The 20,561-nt window shown below is 51.0% G+C and overlaps 5 protein-coding genes across 6 annotated transcripts; 2 read left to right on the top strand and 3 right to left on the bottom strand.

Moving 5' to 3' along the window:
* The first annotated feature begins 408 nt into the window (after positions 1–408).
* Positions 409–3,979, top strand: LOC122373547 (NADH dehydrogenase (ubiquinone) 23 kDa subunit). 2 transcript variants are annotated; one of them, XM_043351739.1, is made up of 5 exons: positions 409–564; positions 1,597–1,731; positions 1,998–2,170; positions 2,612–2,740; positions 3,618–3,979. In XM_043351739.1, exons 1-5 carry the CDS (start codon positions 528–530, stop codon positions 3,747–3,749), a joined length of 606 nt encoding a protein of 201 aa, XP_043207674.1. In that variant the 5' UTR covers positions 409–527; the 3' UTR covers positions 3,750–3,979. The 2 variants fall into 2 exon arrangements, with proteins under 2 accessions (XP_043207674.1, XP_043207675.1); XM_043351740.1 differs by lacking the exon at positions 409–564 and adding an exon at positions 1,216–1,240.
* On the bottom strand, positions 3,902–8,909 carry LOC122373545. The gene is made up of 6 exons (XM_043351736.1): positions 8,611–8,909; positions 8,150–8,346; positions 6,406–7,809; positions 5,786–5,960; positions 5,272–5,446; positions 3,902–4,927 (listed from the first exon to the last, which is right to left on the bottom strand). The coding sequence occupies exons 3-6, from the start codon at positions 7,386–7,388 to the stop codon at positions 4,620–4,622; spliced, it is 1,641 nt and encodes a 546-aa protein (XP_043207671.1). The 5' UTR covers positions 7,389–7,809; positions 8,150–8,346; positions 8,611–8,909; the 3' UTR covers positions 3,902–4,619.
* LOC122373550 (dynein light chain Tctex-type 5-like) lies at positions 7,644–8,649 on the bottom strand. The gene is made up of 3 exons (XM_043351742.1): positions 8,611–8,649; positions 8,150–8,346; positions 7,644–7,809 (listed from the first exon to the last, which is right to left on the bottom strand). The coding sequence occupies exons 1-3, from the start codon at positions 8,647–8,649 to the stop codon at positions 7,644–7,646; spliced, it is 402 nt and encodes a 133-aa protein (XP_043207677.1).
* A 283-nt stretch (positions 8,910–9,192) lies between the features above and the next one.
* LOC122373544 (glutathione peroxidase 7-like) lies at positions 9,193–12,521 on the top strand. Its single transcript, XM_043351735.1, has 4 exons — positions 9,193–9,374; positions 9,749–9,893; positions 10,536–10,800; positions 11,220–12,521. Exons 2-4 carry the CDS (start codon positions 9,756–9,758, stop codon positions 11,420–11,422), a joined length of 606 nt encoding a protein of 201 aa, XP_043207670.1. The 5' UTR covers positions 9,193–9,374; positions 9,749–9,755; the 3' UTR covers positions 11,423–12,521.
* Positions 12,522–15,532: 3,011 nt separating this feature from the next.
* Positions 15,533–20,034, bottom strand: LOC122373542 (anaphase-promoting complex subunit 2-like). The gene is made up of 2 exons (XM_043351732.1): positions 19,734–20,034; positions 15,533–18,191 (listed from the first exon to the last, which is right to left on the bottom strand). Exons 1-2 carry the CDS (start codon positions 19,744–19,746, stop codon positions 15,892–15,894), a joined length of 2,313 nt encoding a protein of 770 aa, XP_043207667.1. The 5' UTR covers positions 19,747–20,034; the 3' UTR covers positions 15,533–15,891.
* Positions 20,035–20,561: the final 527 nt, after the last annotated feature.

Here is a 20,561-nt window from a genome sequence, read left to right as displayed (position 1 = left end):
CAAGGACTATGAGCTATGGGAGCTATCCAGAGCTATCAGAGCTATGATGATGATGATTATTATTATTGATGAGCCATGACCATAATCAAGGGATGTCGAGGATCGAGGATGGACGCAATCACAAATCTATCCAACCAAGAGTTCAAAAAGTATCACACAATGATAAAAACACCAATTGTTCTGATCCAATTATGTCGTATGTTTACGTGCCAATAATAATAATCTGAAATAACAATGACCGTGATGAAATAATGTTGAAATTTTGATTTGCTTGTCGGCTGCTTTTAGGAAGGCTTATTTCGGCGCTTCCTCGCCATTTTCACTACATTTTCGCAATCAGCTGCTGCCTGTGTGTATTTTTCAAGGCTATATAAACCGTATTTTTACACCACGAGAGAAAACACACTACTGGTTGCTACTGGTACTTCTAAGCCAAGAGCGACTGATAGGTTGATTTTAGTTATTTTTATTCGGAAAATACTCTTTCAGAACTAATTGCTCTAAAGTAATACTCAGTCACTACTGCCATGTCGTTGGCACGTTTGTACACCGTTTCGCGGGCAGGTAAAACGCAGTTCACACTTGCCCGTAAGGTCTGCCGGTGACGGGCCCGACACCGTCAAAACGGCCGAATCTGACGGAGCGACGGCCGTCAGGTCGACGGGCATGTGTGAACCGGCAGCGTTTGACGGTCGGCAACAGCTGACTGCGCCGGCGCCGGACCTGACGGCCGTCGCTTTGGAAAGTTCAGCAATGTTCAACTTTTGACGGTGACGGGCCCGTCGGTTTGAATATCTGCGTGTTGGAGGAAGAGGAAAAGGAACGTTCTCATGCAGCATTAAGCTTATATGCATTTTTAAGAGTATTAATACCAATTTCCATCCATTTTTTAGATGAAAATGTTTATTACGGCACGATATCTTGAGATTCGATCCCTGATTTAAATCAGCGAACCTATGTGTCTTTCATTTAAATAAAATTTCAGCAATATTTGACATAAAAATGTAAATGAGTGGTATTTTATTTCTGTAATTCAAATAATATTTAACCTCTCGGCCTCCCCATCCCCTTCCCCCATCTGCGTCAATCTCGAAAATGGTGCGCCATTTCTGTCACAATATATGGCAGCCAATGGGAGCTACCAAATCTCAACTTTCGTTCGACGGGCTGCAGGCCGTCAGGTCGACGGTGACGGGCCCGACACCGACAGACTGACGGTCAAGTGTGAACTGCGTTTTAGGTGACAATTTTGCCCTTTTTAAAGGTTAAGCAAGTCATTTTTAATCCTGTAAAGCATTGAAATTGTTAAGTAGGTATCTATTAATCTGAATCAAATTTAGCATATTTTTCACTTGCATCAACATTGCAAACATTCCAAAGTTGTTAGAACGTTTTCACATTAGGGGTAGCTTGGATGTTGGCTGAGGAGTTCCGAGCATCATCAGCCCTGAGCCTCAGCTGAGCAGCTTGCCTGAGCTGCTTGTCAAATGTCAATGCCCCATTTACCACTGTTTATGAAATATTGATACAGTGGTCAGATTGGGCATGCACTGAATATTTTGTAGGTAGTGATTTACACGATTTTATTACTGGCAGGTGGTCGGTGCCTGCAGCAGCTGTCACGGCCAGCTTCCAGTTTTGTCCGTGTTAATAAGGGAGAGCAAAGCATGGACTTCAAGGATGTCACTGACCGGGTCTCGCAGACCATCTTCTTCACAGAGCTGGCCAGAGGTGAGATGGGACTATTAACCTCAGAACAACTGTCAGCAAAACATTTTTAACAAAATAGCCCTTGCTTGTGTGCCTATTAGTTTTGCTTGCCTGTTCAAAATTCTCAATGCAGAATAGATGGCTCAATAATTGTTTTATGAACCAGCTGCTGTTTGAGCCCTCAGTTGTGGTCTGAAGCATATTCTGCATATTTGAGAATCACTGTTGCACCCCCTTTCCCCACATTTTGTCCAAAAATTCACTCACCTTATTCACGTGTCTGTTAGGTATGGCGGTCACGCTTGGTATGATCTTCAAGGAGCCGGCCACCATAAACTACCCGTTTGAGAAGGGACCGCTGAGCCCCCGGTTCCGCGGCGAGCACGCGTTGCGGCGCTATCCAAGCGGCGAGGAGCGTTGCATCGCCTGCAAACTGTGCGAGGCCGTCTGCCCGGCACAGGTGAGGGACTGGAGGGTCGAGGAATAGTGGGGAACTAATACCAGGTGGGCTGAGCTGCAGCTGTTATGAGAAATGTTCATGTTGAATGACCGGGTTATTCAGACTCTGGAACATGTTCGAATTCCATGGATTTTATCAGCACGTTGCCGTTGGTCTTGCCATTACTTCGGGAATAAACACGATAACGATATTCTTTGTAGTCTTTACACAAGCTTTTCCTATGTTCTTGATTGCTTGACAAACTTAGCAATCCCAGCAACATGTCGTAGAGTCTGAGTAGGTTTTACTTTTTGTAGAATAAATTACATAGTGCGAGCAATTGAGGAGATTGATTTCACTACGCATTTTTCACATTACATGATAACTGTCACTGGACGACTACTTCTATCAATGTGTCCCGATATGAACCATGACCCCTCCCCTCCCCTCCGGCGACCCCAGGCCATCACGATCGAGGCCGAGGAGCGCGCGGACGGCAGCCGGCGCACCACGCGCTACGACATCGACATGACCAAGTGCATCTACTGCGGCTTCTGCCAGGAGGCCTGCCCCGTGGACGCCATCGTCGAGGTATGTATGTATGTATGTATGTATTTACCGAATAAGGTCGCTCCACTGGTGCAGGGCTATTTTGCGACCTTCGTCATATACAATGCAATATGAGCACACAATGAACACTTCATAAAAGACACCTAATAAGACCGATCAATACAGTGGACCTAATATGACACAAAATACACGACCGTTGTGTTCAATGGCTGGTTAGGTCATCACGGATAGATGCCTTAATGCTGCGCAGTGACATGTGATCTCTGTCCCTGGCGATCACCATTCGGTTGTACAGGTCGGCAGCCCGGTACACAAATCGGCGTTTCCCGTGATTGTTGCTAGACTTGGGCAGTGTGATATGGCGAGATTGCCTCGTTTGACGGCACACATGCTCATGGTTATGTATGTACAAACCAGGAGCGCAGTACATCGGGTTTGTCAGACAACAATATGCTGAGGTGGGTCCGCTGTGCTTTACCCCGGGTTCGGAGTCTGCCGGACTGCGTAGAATGTTGTTCGTCTGAGGGGACTGCGAACCCGCCCTTAGTATCCCGCCCTTATATGCAGTGTAAGTTATATTTAGTCCGCGGCGCCGCGTCCGCTGCAGTGGCGCAGAGGGGCCATCGGGACCGAGGAGGTGTGTTTGAGAGGCATTAGGTTGGGTTGGCTGTGTTTGCGGATATCGGATTACAATGGAGCGGTGCGAGAATGTAAATAGAAGTACCGACTACCTAAAATTACTTGCCTCTTCTCTCTGGTGGGTTGATAAACATGTAAGTGTGGAGAGTTACACCATGTATGTTACACTTGTCGCTTTCCCCGTTTTGTTAGGCTCGATGCTCCGTATCAGTTAGCCAACCCAATGTAAGTTCTTCCTAATCGATCGTACCGTCCACAGGGCCCCAACTTCGAGTTCTCGACGGAAACCCACGAGGAGCTGCTCTACAACAAGGAGAAACTGCTGAGCAATGGCGACCGATGGGAGTCTGAGATCGCGGCCAACATCGAGGCCGACTACCTGTACCGGTGACCTGTCGGCGCGTGACCTCGGCCGAGACCGGGCCGCCGACAGTGCCGGCTAGAGCACCCCGCCGCGCGGCGCGGCCCGCAGCGGCTGTAGAGACTAGAGCGGCTCGGCGACACCGGTATGTTTTCTGTGTACAGCGAGCGGATTGCAATGAGCGCGGTCCGACGAGATCTTTATGTACTGTGTGATCGATTGAGCACATGTGGACAGACGGAATATAACATAAAACATTAGCGGAGATTCGGGGAAGGGTTCGGCGAGGCGGACAGTGCGACATTTAATTCATTCGACAACGGCGATAGTCTACAGACATAATAGAGGCTAACAGAGAACACCTTTTCCATGAACATTGAACAATGGATCGGCGCGAACCACGCATTACAGACTGGTGCGCAGCCTACCCCGGTAATAATTGCTCGACACACGCGCTGATTCTGGTACACTGTTGGCAGTGGTATTGCACTGAGAGCTGGCAATATTGTACTACAAGCAGCTAACACAGATCACGAACCACTAACTTTTAGCAACAGGCTCATCACATCACACTGGAATGGGCGGACTGGAACGCACGACAGGCAGTATCAGACGTCACTCGCGGCATCACAATCAGTCCGTGACCGGACGGTAAACCATTTAACCGGCGGTCACACCGATAAACCATTAGATTTTCAAACGACTCATCGTTTGGTCACACATGCCTAACCGTCCAAAGGCTGACTTCTATCGGACCTCCAGCTGTTTCTCCAGCTGTTCTTTCGCATTACATTGTCCATCAGGCTCCTGCTTCTTATTAGACTGGCGCTCAACACCTTGGAGTCCATAGTCCTGTTGCGGCTTGCCCTGCTGTTCGCCATGTTGCCCATCCTGCTGCTGCTAGTCGTACCGCCTTCCATCCTGATGTATTTCGGTCCGCTGTTGTAACTCATCGTCGCTCTGTTGCTGCTCAGCCTTTCGTGACTTCTCAGCCTGCTCTAGCTCCTCGTCCCGCCGTCGCCCCTCGGCCTTCTGCTGTGCCTCCTCAGCTTGCTGTACCTCCTCAGCCTGCCGCCGGGTGATCAGCAGACCTCCCACCCTCTGAAGCAGCAGCGGCTGGTCGCCCCAGGCCGTCCAGCCGGGCGCCAGACCGCGGGCGAACACCTCCAGACCGCGGTACCCGGACGGCAGGTACGGACGAAGCAGGTCTGCGGACGCACGGCGCAGACAGGTGAGGGTTAGATGAGCGGGATGACACCGCGGGGCGAGTCAAGGCGGCGATATAATAGCGTTCACAAACAGCGCTGGGGATTAATATTGATGGTAGGGACCCGGATGTTGACAGCAATCACGACAGTCATGGGGTCATTGGTTAGCAGACCGTTACCTAACCTATTCAGCATTCAGTGACATATTACCAATTCAGGACTGCAGACATCACACTAACCACAGCAGTTCTCCACAGTTGTAAGATGTTAATGTATATTGGATCCATCACCCAGAGCATTCTGCTACACCTAGCACGCCGCCAGGCGCCAGCCTCCCCCCTCACCATGCAGCAGCGGTTTCCGCGAGTGGACGGCACAGGGTACGCTGACAATAAGTCTCTCGGCTGGCAGCGGCGGCAGACCGGTCGGCGCCGCGCCCAGTCGGCCCAGGACCAGCTGCTCGTACGGCTGCTTGGAGTGGTGCGAGCCGCTGGTGATCGGACGACCGTAACGGGTCACCTGTGGGTGCGGAGGGGAGGGAGTCACGGGGGAGGGTTAGTGTAGGGGTCACCTTTGGATGAAGGGTAATTAGAAGCATTGCGCTCAGGACCATCCTCGTCACTTCAACATCCCAAATATAATAAGACGATGAAGCGTTCAATGACCTCCAATTGACAATTATGCGAGCATTCTTACAGGACAACTGGGACACCAAAAAAGTTTTCCCCGCCTCATCTTTCAATGACATATTGAGACAGATGTTGCAGGGTACCCAGCCGTCATCACGCCAGTACCCCAGCTGGCCGCCTCGACAAGACGTGTCGGTCGATACTGATGCTACTGCGTCGAATTACTGACCTTGACCCAGTGCCAGAGGGCGATCTCGCGGACGCCCCAGGCGGGCAGCAGCGTGTGGCGCAGCGTGCGGCCGTGTGCGGTACTGTTAGTACACCAGACGGCCACCAGAGCGCCGGGGGCGGCCAGCCGAGGCAGCGGGAGACTGGCCAGCTCTGCGGCCTCCAGTGACCGGTAACTGGCCGAGACGGACGGGCGGAACAGAGGTCAGACGGGGAGACACCGGGCCGGACGGACACGCCGCTGGAGCTGGTGAGTGGTGTGAAGCGTGGAATGAGTCCGTAGCAGCTTAGAAACGACGTGAGGTGACCTTATGACGCATTTTTTTTTAGCAGCATGAATTTAAAACTGTTAACCGCGGATATAAACTTGCCACAGCCGCGTATTTTGGGTGTGCGGCGTATACGAGTATGAGATAAGGTGCGGACTTTGGCAGTCATAGGCACACACGTTCAAAAACATCACCGTTTCTTCCGAATGTCGGAAGACAAATTGTCCGCATTGCGATCCCATGCACGGGTGCCGAGCGGCGAACGTACATATATCTTACGACCCTATTGCAGGTTCTCGCAATCGAACCGTACCAAATGGTAGAGAGACCGTAAACAGAACAGTCCACTTACCCGTGCCGTTTCCGCTTTCTCCTCACAAATCGGTTGCTCCAGGGCGGGTCCAGCAGCACACAGTCAAACCTCGGCCCGTCGCCGAGCAGCTGACTGACCACAGTGACGTCATCAAACGCCGCCGTGACGTCACCACAGAGGAAGGCGCTGCGAGCCGGCAGTACGTACCGGTGTCCGCCGCTCTCCATAAAACACGGCTCGTCCGTCGGGTTACCGCCCTGCCGGGGAGCAGTCAGCGGCTCCTCGGACCCCTCCAGTACCTCCCTCGCCGCCCGACGCGCCGCACTGTTGTTCTCCCGGTACTCGCTCGGTGTGGGACTGTCGGCGGTGGAGTGGAGCTCGGTCAGCAGCCGGGCGGCGCCGGCGGTGACGGGATCCTCCGTCTGAGGCGGCGGCGGCCTCCTCCGGCGCCGGACCGCCGTCTGACCAGTCTCCATCTCCCGGGCGATCGCGGCCGCCTGCTGGTCCATCAGGAACGGAGTGGCGATCCGCCACAGGCGGAGGTCGGGCCGCAGACCCGCGGCGCCGTACAGCCGTGACAGCTGGGCCGGCTCGTCCACCAGCCACCCGGAGCTGTGGGGCCTCTCCGCGGCGCCGGCAGTCTCAGAGCCACCGTCCCTCTGGTCAGGAGACGTACCGCTGAGCTCGCAATCCACTGCAGGTCCGTCACAGCCGTCTCCACCAGAACCATGGTCTCTACGTAACGGAGACGCATCATTGTCACGACATTCACTAGATTCGTCATCCTGCCCTTCAGTGTTAGCGGGTTCACTGTCGTTCTTCTCGCTCATGGTTCGGGTTTCACTGTCATCCACTGTCCCGACCGGATCGAGACATTTATCGTCTCCATCACGGTTCCGGCTAGTCCGAACATCGATGCAGGGCGTGTCGTTCACAGTTTCTTCCGTAGCTGTGTCGCCCATTTTGACACCCTTCTCACTGTTATGTAATATGTTCTGAAAGCCTATCGGTGGAGCCAGCATTCGTACAAGGCCTTAACAATCCACCCTCTATCCTTGATACATCGACCTAACAAGTTGAAATCACAATTCAAAAGTAAGTCAGTTGTAGCCACTGGTCAATGTCGCCTTCTCACATCACCTCCAGGCCAGTGACCCACGTCACTGACATCACACTGACGTCTGATGCCTTCACTAATTGTCACAATGAATCACTGACTGGCGTTTACTGAGCGTCATCACTCGCATCCATATGCAACCAACACAGTCCCAGTATCGTCACTCGCAGTAGGTGCCGAACACGGCGGCCACAGCGACCAACGTCTGGTTCTCGAATGTCGCCGTAGCAAAGTTGTCCTTGGCGTCATCCCAGAGGAAGCGGCATCCCACCGCCAGGCCCTGGTCGCGCCGCTCACTGATCAGCACGTGTGCCACCAGCTTATACCTGGAATGCACAGAGGTTGTGCTTTAGCCGGTCATAAATGATGAACTAAAAACAGGATTTCTTAAGAAATGAATGTATTTGCCAATGCTACCTTATTTGAATTGTTCACTAGATTGAGGAATCTGCTCTTCATTTGCCAAGCAATGAATCAGATTTTAACTGCCAATGGCCATAGGCGGTAGGCCACACCCACCTTCTACGTTGCTATAATCAGTAGCATTCTCCCCAAGACCCAACCACTGAGGCACTATAAAGTAGGTACACACCAAGACAACAGTAGCATGGTTGTAGTGGCATCCAACTATGAAATATTAGAGCTTAGTTATCTAGACTTATGTACCTGGGCAGGTATAGCTGCTCCAGGTCCAGTCTGATGTTGTTGGCGATGCTCACTGCCAGAGACCGGGCCTGCTCCACGTCGTACTGCACCCCCTGCAGGGCCTCCGTCAGGCGCGCCTGTACAAGGTCCTTGGCGTGGCCGCACCTGAACCTCTCGCTGGCCTCCGGATCCAGGCGGAAGGTGTTCTCGACACGTTGCTGGGGTTTAGAAAATGGTCACACTCACTCCCAATGATTTAGTCTGATTAGTTGGTATGGAATAATCTGACATATGAAGCTATGCATCTCAATCTACAGCATTTTTCACAGTGAAAGTGTGCACACTTGCAAGAATAGCATAGGTAGGTGCAAGATATAAGAAAGAGTTGAAGGCAAAGTGATTGACAAATGGGCAGGTCAAAGTGCGTCGCATGCTGCAAATACCTATTGCTGAATATTCCAACCACTTATGGTATCATTTACCTTGAATCTGGGGTCATCTGGAGGTAGTGGGACTGGCATGAATGAATGTGTCACTTCACAGCAGAGAGTTGCATCCTTATCCTTCTTTGACATTTCTCTGCAGATCAAGATACTTTGAAGTTACTTCATAGCAAATCCAGGTATATCGCTGCAGCACAAAACCACATATCAAATGAGATGCAGCTCAATAACAACAGAACAAATAAAGCAAAAATTTGCCCTCATTCAACCCTTACCACTTTATATCAATTTTCCAATATGGCCTTGAATTTCGCAATGCTGCCTGTAACCATGACAACGGATATGGCAGCATAAAATTTTGGTGTAAGGGAGAAAATTTATTGTCTAGATACAGGAGCCAGCGATAAATTTTCCCGATTGACTGAAAAGTCAAATAAAAATATTTTAAGTACTAACGAGTTTTGATCCTCATAACCCTTATAAACCAAAATAAAATACTTTTTCTGAAGGTAAATAAAGAGTTTCTCCAGTCTTTCCAGGAATTACTTCATTTTTTTTTGCTGCCAGATTGAAAAGTAAACAAGAAATCTCTAGACAGAAATAGCGCAGCTAAGACAAACAATATCCCGTGTGAATCGTGTGAATGACCCCGTGTGAACTCTGGCGGCGGATCGGTCATTCACGCCGGTGTCTCTGCAGAACTGAGGCGTTGCATCATTTGAACTGGGTGCCAAACCGGCTCCTTCGTCTCCAGCTTTGAGAAGGAGGCTAGTCCGGGCTTCTTCCACTTCGTAATTAAATCGGTAAGGACACTGAATCGATTCACAAGTGACAGCAAACAAAACAAGCGCGATTCGCCACACTGACACGATAGTGCATCAGCATTCAGCATGGCGCGAAGAAATAGGGTGACGTGGCAAGTGCATGGTATTAAATGACCAATATTTCAGTTGAATTCAATATTTGGTGGCACATATTGACACCAATCATATCCTGCCAAGTGTCAAGCACTATGGCCAGCTTTGGATCACGTGAAGATTTCAATTTCAATTTCAGCTGATCAAGCCGATTATGCCTTTTTCCTTAACTTGCTATATTTGTGATGATAAACAACTGATGCTATTATGTACCTATTATTTGTGATATTTTTGTAACCATGATTTCTCTTCTTTTCCAGAACAAGGATGAAGACCTTAATATTTTTCTTCATGACAGTATTATTGAACCAGCTAGCTGAATGTAGTCTGCAAGATGACTATTTTAAACTTTCTGCAGAAGATATTGATGGAAATGAAGTTAAATTTGAAAAATTCAAGGGAATGGTAAGAATTTGATAAAGCAGAGGCGGATCCAGCTCAGAGTTTTTTTTTGGGGGGGGGCAAACCATAAAAATTTATTGATTCTTTCCATGCATCGTCCATAGGCGTAATGTTAAAATCATGCTGTTTGGGGGGGGGGGCAAATGCCCATTTTGCCCCCCCCCCTGGATCCGCCACTGTGATAAAGCGTGCATGATCTGCATTTGCTCAAGTACAGTTATTGCTTCCCTACATTGATATCAATTTATGCTAGTTAGGCAATGGTGGTACAGCAGCCACTGAAGTGTTTAATTTGCCTGTTACTTTTTTATCTGAATGTGATCCAGTTATTATTTCAAAAACATGCAAAAATATGAGTATACTAGCACCTATCCAGAGGCATGAAGTAGGAATGGATGAGATTCCCAAATCAAATCTAAAGTGGACACTGGACAATATGGGACATTGTGAAGGTGAGGAGAGTCACTCCTCCCTTCCACAATGACAATATTACAGATAAACATTGCTGCATATTTGAATTGCATTGTAAATGTCAGTCAAGTGCATTGTGAAGTGCATTAAAAATGCATGTTCAGTCAACCTGAACCTGCCGCTATGCTCGGATGTTATATCTCGGACTCTGATGTGACACCTTACATCTGTCAGGTGACGCTCGTGGTAAACACTGCATCCCTCTGCGGCTTCACGGACGGCCATCTGAGGGACCTCACTCGGCTGCACGACATCCTCTCCTTCGGCGACCTCTTCAGCGTGCTGGCCTTCCCGTGTAACCAGTTCGGCGAGCAGGAGCCGGGTGATCCGGCGCAGATCAAACAGTTCATCCTGGTCAACTATAACTCTGAGTTCCCGATCTTCAACAAAGTGGAAACGATCGGCGAGAACGCTCACCCCGTCTACAAGAATATCATCGGTGAGTACCGAGGCTACAACGCGACGGAAGAGCGACGGGAGAGCTGGGGTAAGGGTACATTGTGCTCTCATGTGTAGTTAGATCTCTCGGCTGATCCCCATTCGAGTAGATGTGCGTGCTGATCATGGAATTTCTCTCCTAACTGCTTGATAGCGTCGGAAAATCAACATAGTAAGCCGACCGGTCAGCAGACAGTTTGATTTTATTTTTTGATCGCAGCTACCCTTTTAAATATTCCGATTGAACATTGAGTAGGTGTCTACTGTCGATGTCGATGTTCCTGTTCGTCATATCGATGTTGATCTCCATTGCAGTCTCATATTCAGTAGCAGGCTATGAAATGGAGCAGAATTATTGTATCAGTTGCCGTCCTATGCATTGTTTCTGCTCTCTAACTCCCCTCCCCTCCTGGTCCACAGCTCAGTCGTCCACGCCACCGGACTGGAACTTCTACAAGTACCTGGTGGACCACACGGGCAGGGTAACTCACTCCTGGGGGCCCAAGGTGACCATCCCGCAGATCTTCCCGCACGTGCAGCAGGCCGTGGACGCGGCGTGGGTGGCGCGCGGCGGCGGCGACATGGCTGACAAACCGTCAGAGCTCACCCGAGACGAGCTCTGAGAGAGCGGAGCGGTACAGTGACGGGGTGCGGGGGAAGATGAGGGGAAGGTTGAGGTGCTTGGCTGTCCGCTTATGTCTAAGTGGTCAGTGGGTAGTTACTGTTGCACTGTTGCAGGGTAATGTCTGGAATTCGTCGGATTTCTGTGCATGCTCGAAGAGGGGATTCTGCTGGTTAGGCCAGTCTGGAGGCCTGTTTTGGACTGCTGTTGGGATTTGTCTCGGAGTTTTGTATGCTATTTTATATCAGATGTCTGGATGGTCAGAATGGGAGGTGATCGTTCGTTCGATCGTGTATCAGCTGGCGTAATACTCTTGCATGGACCGGCTAGAAGTTCAGCTCGTTTGCTTGGTGACATTTACATATCGAAAAGGGGCATACTATTTGTCGGCCAGGCTACTGCATTGTATGAGGTTGAACCGTCTCTGTATATGCTCTCCGTTTGATACTCGACGCCACCGTAAAACTGCGAAGTGATATGTGCACACCTTTTCGCCGATTTCAAGGCAGCCAGTTATGGTATGAATTATTCATATTACTGCTAGACTATTCATCCACCGCCCTGTTGTCAACATGGAACTTGCTCTTACCCGGCTCTCCGTGGTGACAAAATCTCTGCCTGTCTCCGTGTCGGAACTAGCGGTGCCCGGTGTAATCCCCGCCCATCCCCTGGCCGGACCGGTCCGACCCGTCACCGGCTCAGCTCGTGCGGGGCGGAGCCGCGGCGCGGAGCGGCCAGCTCCACCCGTGACACGTCCGTGATCTGACGGGTTCAGATCGTGACCGAAAGCACGCCTGGGGGGGGGGGGGGGCGGAAGTGGTGCAGCGATACCGATGAGATACCAAGTACAGTGAATGTTTCAATGTCTTCCTGTTCGTCAAATTTGTATGACTCGCTTATTTGTAGAATGTCTTCGCCACTTAGTGGATTGGCACTGTGTACTTTGGGGATGTATCACGAGATTGTACCAGTTGATGGCTGTTTTCGTTAACGAACTTTTCAGCTATTGCTGATTCTCATAGGAATGTCTTTGTAAGACGTTGTACCGCGATCTGCGTTAAATGCTTTTTGATACGATATTACACCAGATACTTATTGAAGTTGTTTTGTTACATGCATCGATTAATGAAAGATTGATTGCTTTTCTTCAAGGAACTGGCGATATAACCCTAAGCAACTTCTGGTTTGACAGGTTGCGGAGATTGAGAAGTATGCGCATCTGGCTGACCTTATCCTCACTTCTGTATGGAAATATGAAATTGCCAAAATAAATTACTGTATTAAAAATCGATTTTTAATACAGTAATTTATTTTGGCAATTTCATATTTCCATACAGAAGTGAGGATAAGGTCAGCCAGATGCGCATACTTCTCATGATGATATTCCTCAGAACGCTTAACCACTTACGGTTGCGGAGATTATTATGTAATGGGCTGTTAGATGACCTGCGGTTACAAGACCGGTTATGACTGGGCCCACACATTTTTGACTGAGCATGGTTAACCCTCGCATGTGTAGGGGGGGGGCGTATCCCCCCATGGTTTTTCGCAAATAACTCGCGTAAAAAGCGGCCGATCGCGACGAAATTTTCAGTAGGTACCCTCGCATTGATCAATTTTACACCTACCCTGAAAATTTCATGACCCTGACCCCAATGACCTTTGACCTGTGACCTCTTTACCGAGACCATGTTTGGCCGGAATCGCGATTCCGCGTATGTCGGCTCACATTAGCCGTGCGTTTGCAAGCTTTTCGTGGTTTCAAATGTTCAAATATGTGATTTGATGTTGCTCCCATGCATTAGGGTGGGTGTCAAGGTCACCTGAAGGTCAGGTCAGGTCATTGACCTTTGGTGACCTCGGTTCACTTTATCGAGTTTTACATGTTTCTAGGCTAGTTTTTGGAGCCGAATTCGAATTTAGCAACCATTTGAACATATACGAAGTAGTTTTGCTGACTGCGTAACATGTTACGAAGCTGTCAGAGGTGGTTGACACGTACTACGAATACCCGTTACGACGCCTACTGGTTGACCTGACCTGACCTGACCCGACCTGGTCTAAATGCTTAGAGACATCATCTGTGATCAACCTTCGCCGGCACAGGGGGGGGGGGGTGATGCAACCCCCCCCCCTAAGGTTTTTCGCGAATAACTCGCGTACAAAGCGGCCGATCACCACGAAACTTTCAGTACCTTCGCATTGATCAATTTTACACCTACCCTGAAAATTTCATGACCCTGACCCCTATGACCTTTGACCTGTGACCTCTTTTCTGTGACCATGTTTGGCCGAAATCGCGGTTCGGCGCATGTCGGCCCGCATTAGCCACGCGTTTGCAAGCTTTTCGTGGTTTCAAACGTTCAAACATGTGATTTGATGTTGCTCCCATGCATTGGGGTGGGTGTCAAGGTCACCTGAAGGTCAGGTCAGGTCATTGACCTTTGGTGACCTCGGGTGACCTCGGTTCACATTTTCCAGTTCCAGAGTTTTACATGTTTCTAGGCTAGTTTTTGGAGCTGAATTCGAATTTAGCAACCATTTGAACATTTACGAAGTAGTTTTGGTGCCTTCGTAACATGTTACGAAGCTGTCCGAGGCGGTTGACACGTATTACGAATACCCGTCACAACCCCTACCGGTTGACCTGACCTGACCTGACCCGACCTGGTCTCAATGCTTAAAGACATCATCTCTGATCAAAACTAACACGATATTCGTGATCAGCACCCCGGAAAACCACATGGCAGCCACTCTTTACGACTTTCTAACAGGTCCCGATTTTCCCGGTTTTCGGGTCATTGACCTGACCTGGAAGGTCACCCGATGACCTAGGACCTTAAAATTGGGTATCGTCGGCTTCCTCTCGTGACGGGCAACACGCTCGTTTTTTCCGTGAAGCTCTAGCTCGATCAGGGGCCAAACGCGAGGGGGGGTCGTACCAACCCCCCCCCCCCCCTTGTGCCGTCGAAGGACTCAAAATGGCCTGTGCCGGCGAGGGTCAAAACTAACACGATATTCGTGATCAGCACCCCGAAGCCACACTTAACGACTTTCTAACAGGTCCCGATTTTCCCGACTTTGAGTCATTGACCTGACCTGGAAGGTCAACCAATGTCCTAGGACCTTAAAATTGGGTATCATCGGCTTCCTCTCGTTACGGGCAACACGCTCGTTTTTTCCGCAAAGCTGTAGCTCGATCAGGGGCCAAACGGCAAGGGGGTCCAACCGACCCCCCCCTCTACACATTAGAAGCTCGCAAACGCCGCACGCATGCGAGGGTTAACATCGTGAAAGCCACATCACAAATGTATGTGGCCATACACGATACATGCCTCTTCCGGGTCACCTCGTCCTCGGTAGTAGGTTAGAGAACTCTGCTTTGCTGACATCAAACTCCGGGGCATACTATTTGTTGGCTATGGATAGCGTCCCTAGAGGAGCTTTGAGGCTAAGTGAACGAACTATTCACAGGTAGGGCACGATAGTCCAGTCCAGGAGTTTTCGAATCAGTGACCCGTGGGCGCGTGCCGCACGGATCTTCGCCACGTCACGACCCGGCTGCCGTGGTCACGGTCCTTGCGTCACGAGCCGGCGTCACGAGTCACGCCAACCGGCCAATTAGTGATGGGCCTGCGTCACGCGTCCACCCGGAACACTATAGGAACGGCAGTCAGCACGACACCAGCAGAACAGCAAAGAACGACCGCTCCAACTCAGGTAGTACGGACAGGTCAATGGCCCATGCAAATAAGATCGCCAGGCAGGCACATTGACAGTGATCGAGTTCAGTGCAGTTGGTTCCCTAACAGCCATTTGGTGACTGAGCTCGGGAAACGGAGGCAACGTCGAAACCTTTTTTGCACGAATATGGTACGGTTTGTGTAATGATGAACATGCAAATGAAGCATTCCTTTTAATGGTTTGGTGACAAGACGTTGACGAAAGCGCTTTACCGCCGAGGATAGGCAGCCTGAGAAGTGATAATGAATAAGAACGGTTCCACGGCGGTCGGTACTGCCATCTAGGGGCAAACATGGTGACTGTTGTTACGTCCAATCTCACCAGAGTCCACGACCAATTCCAGCTCCCGGCATCAAGACAGAGATTGTTTCAATGTGAGTTAACTATGTTGAGGTCACCCAATCAATAAAGGCAATCGTCATAACACACATTCGCAGCAGTTTGTTACACAAGCTAAGCACATTGACCTGAACTCGGCATCAGACCGAACGTATGTACATTGTAAAATACATAAACAGTAGCACCCAATCGGCCGTCGCCAGTCTATCACAATTATTAGATGCGCCAGGTGGAGTCTGCTGGCGTAATTCGACCAGACATTTACCAATAGGAGCTCACCTCGCAAACTCCGTCCCAAGTCAGGTGGCACACGGCAAAATAGAGCAATAGTGGCACATCACTGAGGCAGCACACAGGTCATTTATGATCAGCCACCCCATCTCCACCTCATGGCTTAGGTAGCCGGTACAGTCCACCGCTAAACAGCAGTTTGTGCTGTTTGACCTTTTTGTCCAGAAACGCTCTCAGCTCCTGCGTGGAGCACTGCTCGGCGCCATCCATCGCAAACAGTCTCAGCATCGCCTGGATGCGCTCCAGCGGCAGCGAGGCCAGGTTGGTCAGCATGCCGACGATGTAGTTCCAGAACACCTCCAGGTCGCGCTCCTTCTGATCCTCGGTACTCGTCATCGGCGAGTCGGCGTCATCCTCCAGAAGCGCCGCCGGCTCTCCGCCGCTGGCCGCCGCCGCCGCCGCCGCGCCGCTTCCCTCGTTCAGTCGGTAGTGGTCCGGGGAGGGCTCCGTGAGGATACCCTGGGATAACCAGAAGGCCACCTTTCGCCGGAGAGCCGAGACGGGCACTTTCATCACCTGACCGAGCTCAGCCGCCGTCCAGGCGGGGCGCGACTGGAAGTGGTGTAGGATCACAGCGTGGACCGGTGTGACGCTCAGTGTCAGCGTGCGACCCGGGAGCTCCACCTCGAGCTCCACAGTCCCTAGGTGGCGCTTCCAGCAGAGCGTGCGGTTACCCTTGAGCGTCTGGTACTCACGGGTGTACTCCTCCAGGCAGCGTTCGTAGGACTCGGGCAGAGCTAACGTCTCCTCGCGGAAGTCAGGCCAGAACTGAGCTGACAGGATCAGAGAGTGCACGGGGAAGGAGTCGGGCGCGGCCGGGGCGGCGGGGGGCGGCTCCGTCTGCCTCCTCAGCCGGCGGCTCTCCTCAGAGTGAATGTGCCAGTTGATACGGTGTGAGTTGAACAGGTCCTTCAGCATGACATCACACTCGTGCAGCTCTGCGTCACCAAACCTCCGCTTCAGCAGCTCCAAGTACTTCAGTTCACGGTCTAGATCGTAGGTGGCCTGTTTCAGGATGCGGTCTGCGAGCAGCTTGCGGTACTCCTTGACGAACGTGTTCTTGCTGCCATAGATGTTGACCAGCATGGAGATGATGTCGGCCTGGGAGCTGGCGCCGGCGTCGGGCGCGGGCGGCGCGTCTCGCGGGTACGGTGTCCACGTCTGCCAGTCGGTCATGTCGGAGTCGGCGGGCGGCGCGACCGGCTCCCCGCGCACCAGCTCTTCGGCCAGCGGTCCGCCGCCCTCCTCCGTCAGCGACGCGACGATACAGCGCACCGTGTCCTCCCGGCCGCGCAGGTACTGCCGGATCGGCTCGCCCACCAGGTCCACCAGCACGCCGGAGGGCTCCAGCAGACGGAGCGCGCGCACCGCCGACACGTACGCTGACAGAATGTCCTCCGTGTTGGCTGCCGGGTGGAGCAGCCGAGTGGCCACGGCCTTCCGCAGTGATGTGACCAGCTCCGAGCGGAGACGACTCCGCTGCAGACACACACGGAGATCCTCCAGCGCCGGGCCCGAGTCGGGAAAATCGACAATGATGTCAAATAGCTGAGCGATCCTCCTCCGTGCGAACATCTGGTACATGAAGGCCACAGCGCGCGGTCGGACCGCCTCCAACTCAGCGGCATCACCGAGCAGTCGGCGCCAGTCAGCCAGCAGTGCCTCACACCAGGTGTCCAGGCGACCGACGGCGCCGCGCGTGAACCCGGCCTGGCACACCGCGTCGACCCGTGCTGCCATCTGTCGGCAGATGAGGTCGGCCACCACGCCGCCGGCCAGCGGGCCGAGCAGGCGCAGCTCGCTCAGCCGGCGGCAGACGCGCCGCGACTCCGCCAGGAGCGCGGCCGCCGCCGGGTCCTCCTCTCGGTCCTCCCCACCGTCCTCCTCCTCCTCCTCCCCGTCCTCGTCCTCCCGGTCCGGCCGCAGCGCCGCCATGGCGCGCTCGAAAAACTCGCGCACCGCATCCGCGAACCCGGGCGCCAGCTGGCTGAATAGAGCGCTCTCGAGCAGGTGCAGGTGCAGCGCGGGCAGGTCGGGCACCCCGTCACGGCGGCAGAGCAGCGGTACCTGCAGCTGCTCGCAGAGGGTCTGCAGGCGCGTCAGGGCGGCGGCGCGCGCCGTCACCAGCTCGTACAGACTGTCCACGGCGGCGGGCAGCTGGCCGTCCAGCAGGCGGCGCCAGAAGGCGGGCGCGTGCCGCGTCAGCAGCTGGCGCCGCAGCTGGTGCGTCAGGCCGGCCTGGAGCAGCTGGAGGCGCGCCGGCGCCGCGCGGCAGGCGGACTCCAGCTGCGTCTCGGCAGCCGTCCGCTGCTCGGCGCCGCCCTCGGACAGGTAGGCGGTCTCTGCCAGCTGCAGCAGGCCGGGGCCGGTACTGGTACCGGCAGACATCCGCGGCTCTGGGGGAGGAGAACAAGTATTGATGAGAATGAGAGAGTATGCTAGTGTTGAGCAAGAGGCATTGCAATCACAAGGTTAATTTAAAGCAGCTCCAAACTTAGTGTCTTTTATGCAATGGTTTTGTATGTAGGCATGGTGTCTTCATTTTGATTTGTATTTTGTTATTTTGCCAGCATTTATGTTCCTAATTGCATGTATTGCACAGAGCATGCTCCCAGTACAAGCCCATTTTCATGAGCAATGGCCATCTTTAAAAATTAGATGCTCAATGCTCAATAATATTATTCTTTGATCATTTTAACACTGTGCTCTTCCTCGGGTATTATGTTCTTTCTAAGGGCATTCAAAGTTGTTCTGGTAAACTATGTGCCACCATAGCCCAATCTCCAACATGAACTTCACTTGGAGGCTCTAATGTCACTAATCAACTACTTAAAGGGACCCTCCCACCTTAACATTAGTTTTGAGTTGAGATAGCCAAGTTTGCGGCCAGGCTCAGAAACCACCATTTATCCTGGTCGCAACCCCCGCAGCTTTATGGTGTTCAAGAAATTTCTCCCCTTTACTTGCAGGGTGGGACCAGCGTGGTCCCTATCTCTTAACCATTACGGGAATCTGATGACGTCACCAGGCTTTCGAACGTCTGTTAAATGTTTGACTAAAACGTTTTGTAGCACGCGGTGGTATATGCTGCTTTGCGCGCAACAAATGCCGCACTTTCAAATAAAGTCGCTAGGAACAGCGGAGATCCCAAAAAGTAAACAAAAGTAAAAGTCTAATATCTTGAAAACCGGTGAATATTTTTCGATGAAATTTGGTAGATATTCGTTTTTGCTCTTTCTGAACCGAGCGACATCACTTTCATGCCAATTCATTAACTTTTTTGAAGGTGGGAGGGTCCCTTTAAGTGCTCACGATGTTGATTATTTCCCTAGAGTGTTCCAGACTGGGAAAATGGAGTGCTTTGAGCCTAAAGTTGTCAAATATTTAACTTGCAGAGCCCATACAATTTCGGCAGGACAAGAAAATAAAGAATAAATCCTTCAACGAAACACCTAGGTAGGATGCATACGACCACACTATCTATAGCCCTTGAGACCAAACTTAAAATGAATGTTATTATTGTTATAGCTAGTGAAATTGAAACTAAATTGATCCTCACATTGCATGAACGAAATGTTTATTGGATTAAAGAGGCTGAGATAACAGAGTAAGCCAGGAAATCTAACGGTCCCTAAGCAGTGAATCCGAATCAGCTATAGAATATGATGAAGGCTCAGTATCTTGGGAGCATTTTGCTATTTTGATCTCTATTAAGAATTAAGAATTATGTTAGCGGCAAGCGTTTAGTGTGAACAATAAATTTGTTTCCGACATTGTTTAAAATAATCAAGGCAAACATCAAGCATTAAAAAATTGAGTACATTCATGTCAACATTTCAAGGAATTAACAGAATTTATCACCAAATAAAATTCATTTGATTTCAATTTGTGTCCTAGTAGACTTGGAACAACGATTAGGCATTCATTCCATTCCATACCTTCAATCTCCATAAAAAATTGCGATTCTTAACTTTCGAAGATGAACCTAACAATCTCACAAATTATTAACCTCGAATATGTTCCGACAAAGGAGTAAGTAGTTAATCTTAAAAAATAATATTGATATTTTATTATCTTCCCCCGCCTTGCTTCCCCCGCACAGAGCCAAAATTCGCGCTCACTCATTTTTGACTAAGCTGCGCCATAACAAGTAACAGCAAAAGCTACCAGATTTCCTTCATGATAAAGTAATAAACGGAGTACCTTGGTGTAATGCATTGGACAGATCGGACAGATCTGAGATCCGGAACGCTCTGACGGCATAGGCGGCGGAACGGGGAGGGCACCGGGGCACCGTGCCCCCCTTTGATTTCAGCATTTTAGCATTGGCCCTATGGGCGTTGCATGGAAAGAATGAGACTAAAAGTCGGCAGTGTCCCCCTTAACCCTCGCCCGCACATGGGGGGGGGGGGGGGTTGCCACCCCCCCAGGCAGTCTTTCTGCTCTGCACTCAACATTTTTAGAGCTAGAAGACTGATTTTTCGTATAGCTGCTCCTCTATCCTTTCTTGATGTCCACTGAAAATTTCAAGTTTCTGTGATTTTTGGTTTTGGAGATATGACCTTGTTTTTCAGGTCATGTCATGACCCAAATGGCCAATTCTCAACATCTTGCGTTTGCCATGGGCCTTGTGAGCTTTTGACACCCTGATTTCGGCCTTTCTTGCAAGTCTTACCTCCCACCTATCATGGAACATGTTGTTCGACGATGTACAGGGGTCAAGGTCAGGGTCAAGGTCAACCTAGGTCATCTAAGATAATTGCGTT

The sequence above is a fragment of the Amphibalanus amphitrite genome, unplaced genomic scaffold (assembly GCF_019059575.1).
Source record: "Amphibalanus amphitrite isolate SeventyFive unplaced genomic scaffold, NRLGWU_Aamphi_draft 001514F_arrow, whole genome shotgun sequence".
Taxonomy (NCBI): Eukaryota; Metazoa; Arthropoda; class Thecostraca; order Balanomorpha; family Balanidae; genus Amphibalanus; species Amphibalanus amphitrite.
Note: the sequence above shows the minus strand (reverse complement) of the source record. Positions and strands in the feature narration are given on the sequence as shown.

Excerpts from the sequence above, each read along its gene's own strand:
- LOC122373547 (XM_043351739.1), top strand. The coding sequence starts at position 528 with ATGTCGTTGGCACGTTTGTACACCGTTTCGCGGGCAG. Across the intron at positions 565-1,596 it reads GTACACCGTTTCGCGGGCAG|GTGGTCGGTGCCTGCAGCAG; the intron begins GTAAAACGCAGT and ends TATTACTGGCAG. Across the intron at positions 2,741-3,617 it reads CCGTGGACGCCATCGTCGAG|GGCCCCAACTTCGAGTTCTC; the intron begins GTATGTATGTAT and ends TACCGTCCACAG.
- LOC122373545 (XM_043351736.1), bottom strand. The coding sequence starts at position 7,388 with ATGCTGGCTCCACCGATAGGCTTTCAGAACATATTACATAACAGTGAG. Across the intron at positions 5,961-6,405 it reads AGAAAGCGGAAACGGCACGG|TTACCGGTCACTGGAGGCCG; the intron begins GTAAGTGGACTG and ends CGTCTCGGCCAG. Across the intron at positions 4,928-5,271 it reads GCGGAAACCGCTGCTGCATG|ACCTGCTTCGTCCGTACCTG; the intron begins GTGAGGGGGGAG and ends GTGCGTCCGCAG.
- LOC122373550 (XM_043351742.1), bottom strand. The coding sequence starts at position 8,649 with ATGCCAGTCCCACTACCTCCAGATGACCCCAGATTCAAG. Across the intron at positions 8,347-8,610 it reads CAGATGACCCCAGATTCAAG|CAACGTGTCGAGAACACCTT; the intron begins GTAAATGATACC and ends TCTAAACCCCAG. Across the intron at positions 7,810-8,149 it reads GAGCAGCTATACCTGCCCAG|GTATAAGCTGGTGGCACACG; the intron begins GTACATAAGTCT and ends TGTGCATTCCAG.
- LOC122373544 (XM_043351735.1), top strand. The coding sequence starts at position 9,756 with ATGAAGACCTTAATATTTTTCTTCATGACAGTATTATTGAACCAGCTA. Across the intron at positions 9,894-10,535 it reads TTGAAAAATTCAAGGGAATG|GTGACGCTCGTGGTAAACAC; the intron begins GTAAGAATTTGA and ends TACATCTGTCAG. Across the intron at positions 10,801-11,219 it reads CGTCTACAAGAATATCATCG|CTCAGTCGTCCACGCCACCG; the intron begins GTGAGTACCGAG and ends CCTGGTCCACAG.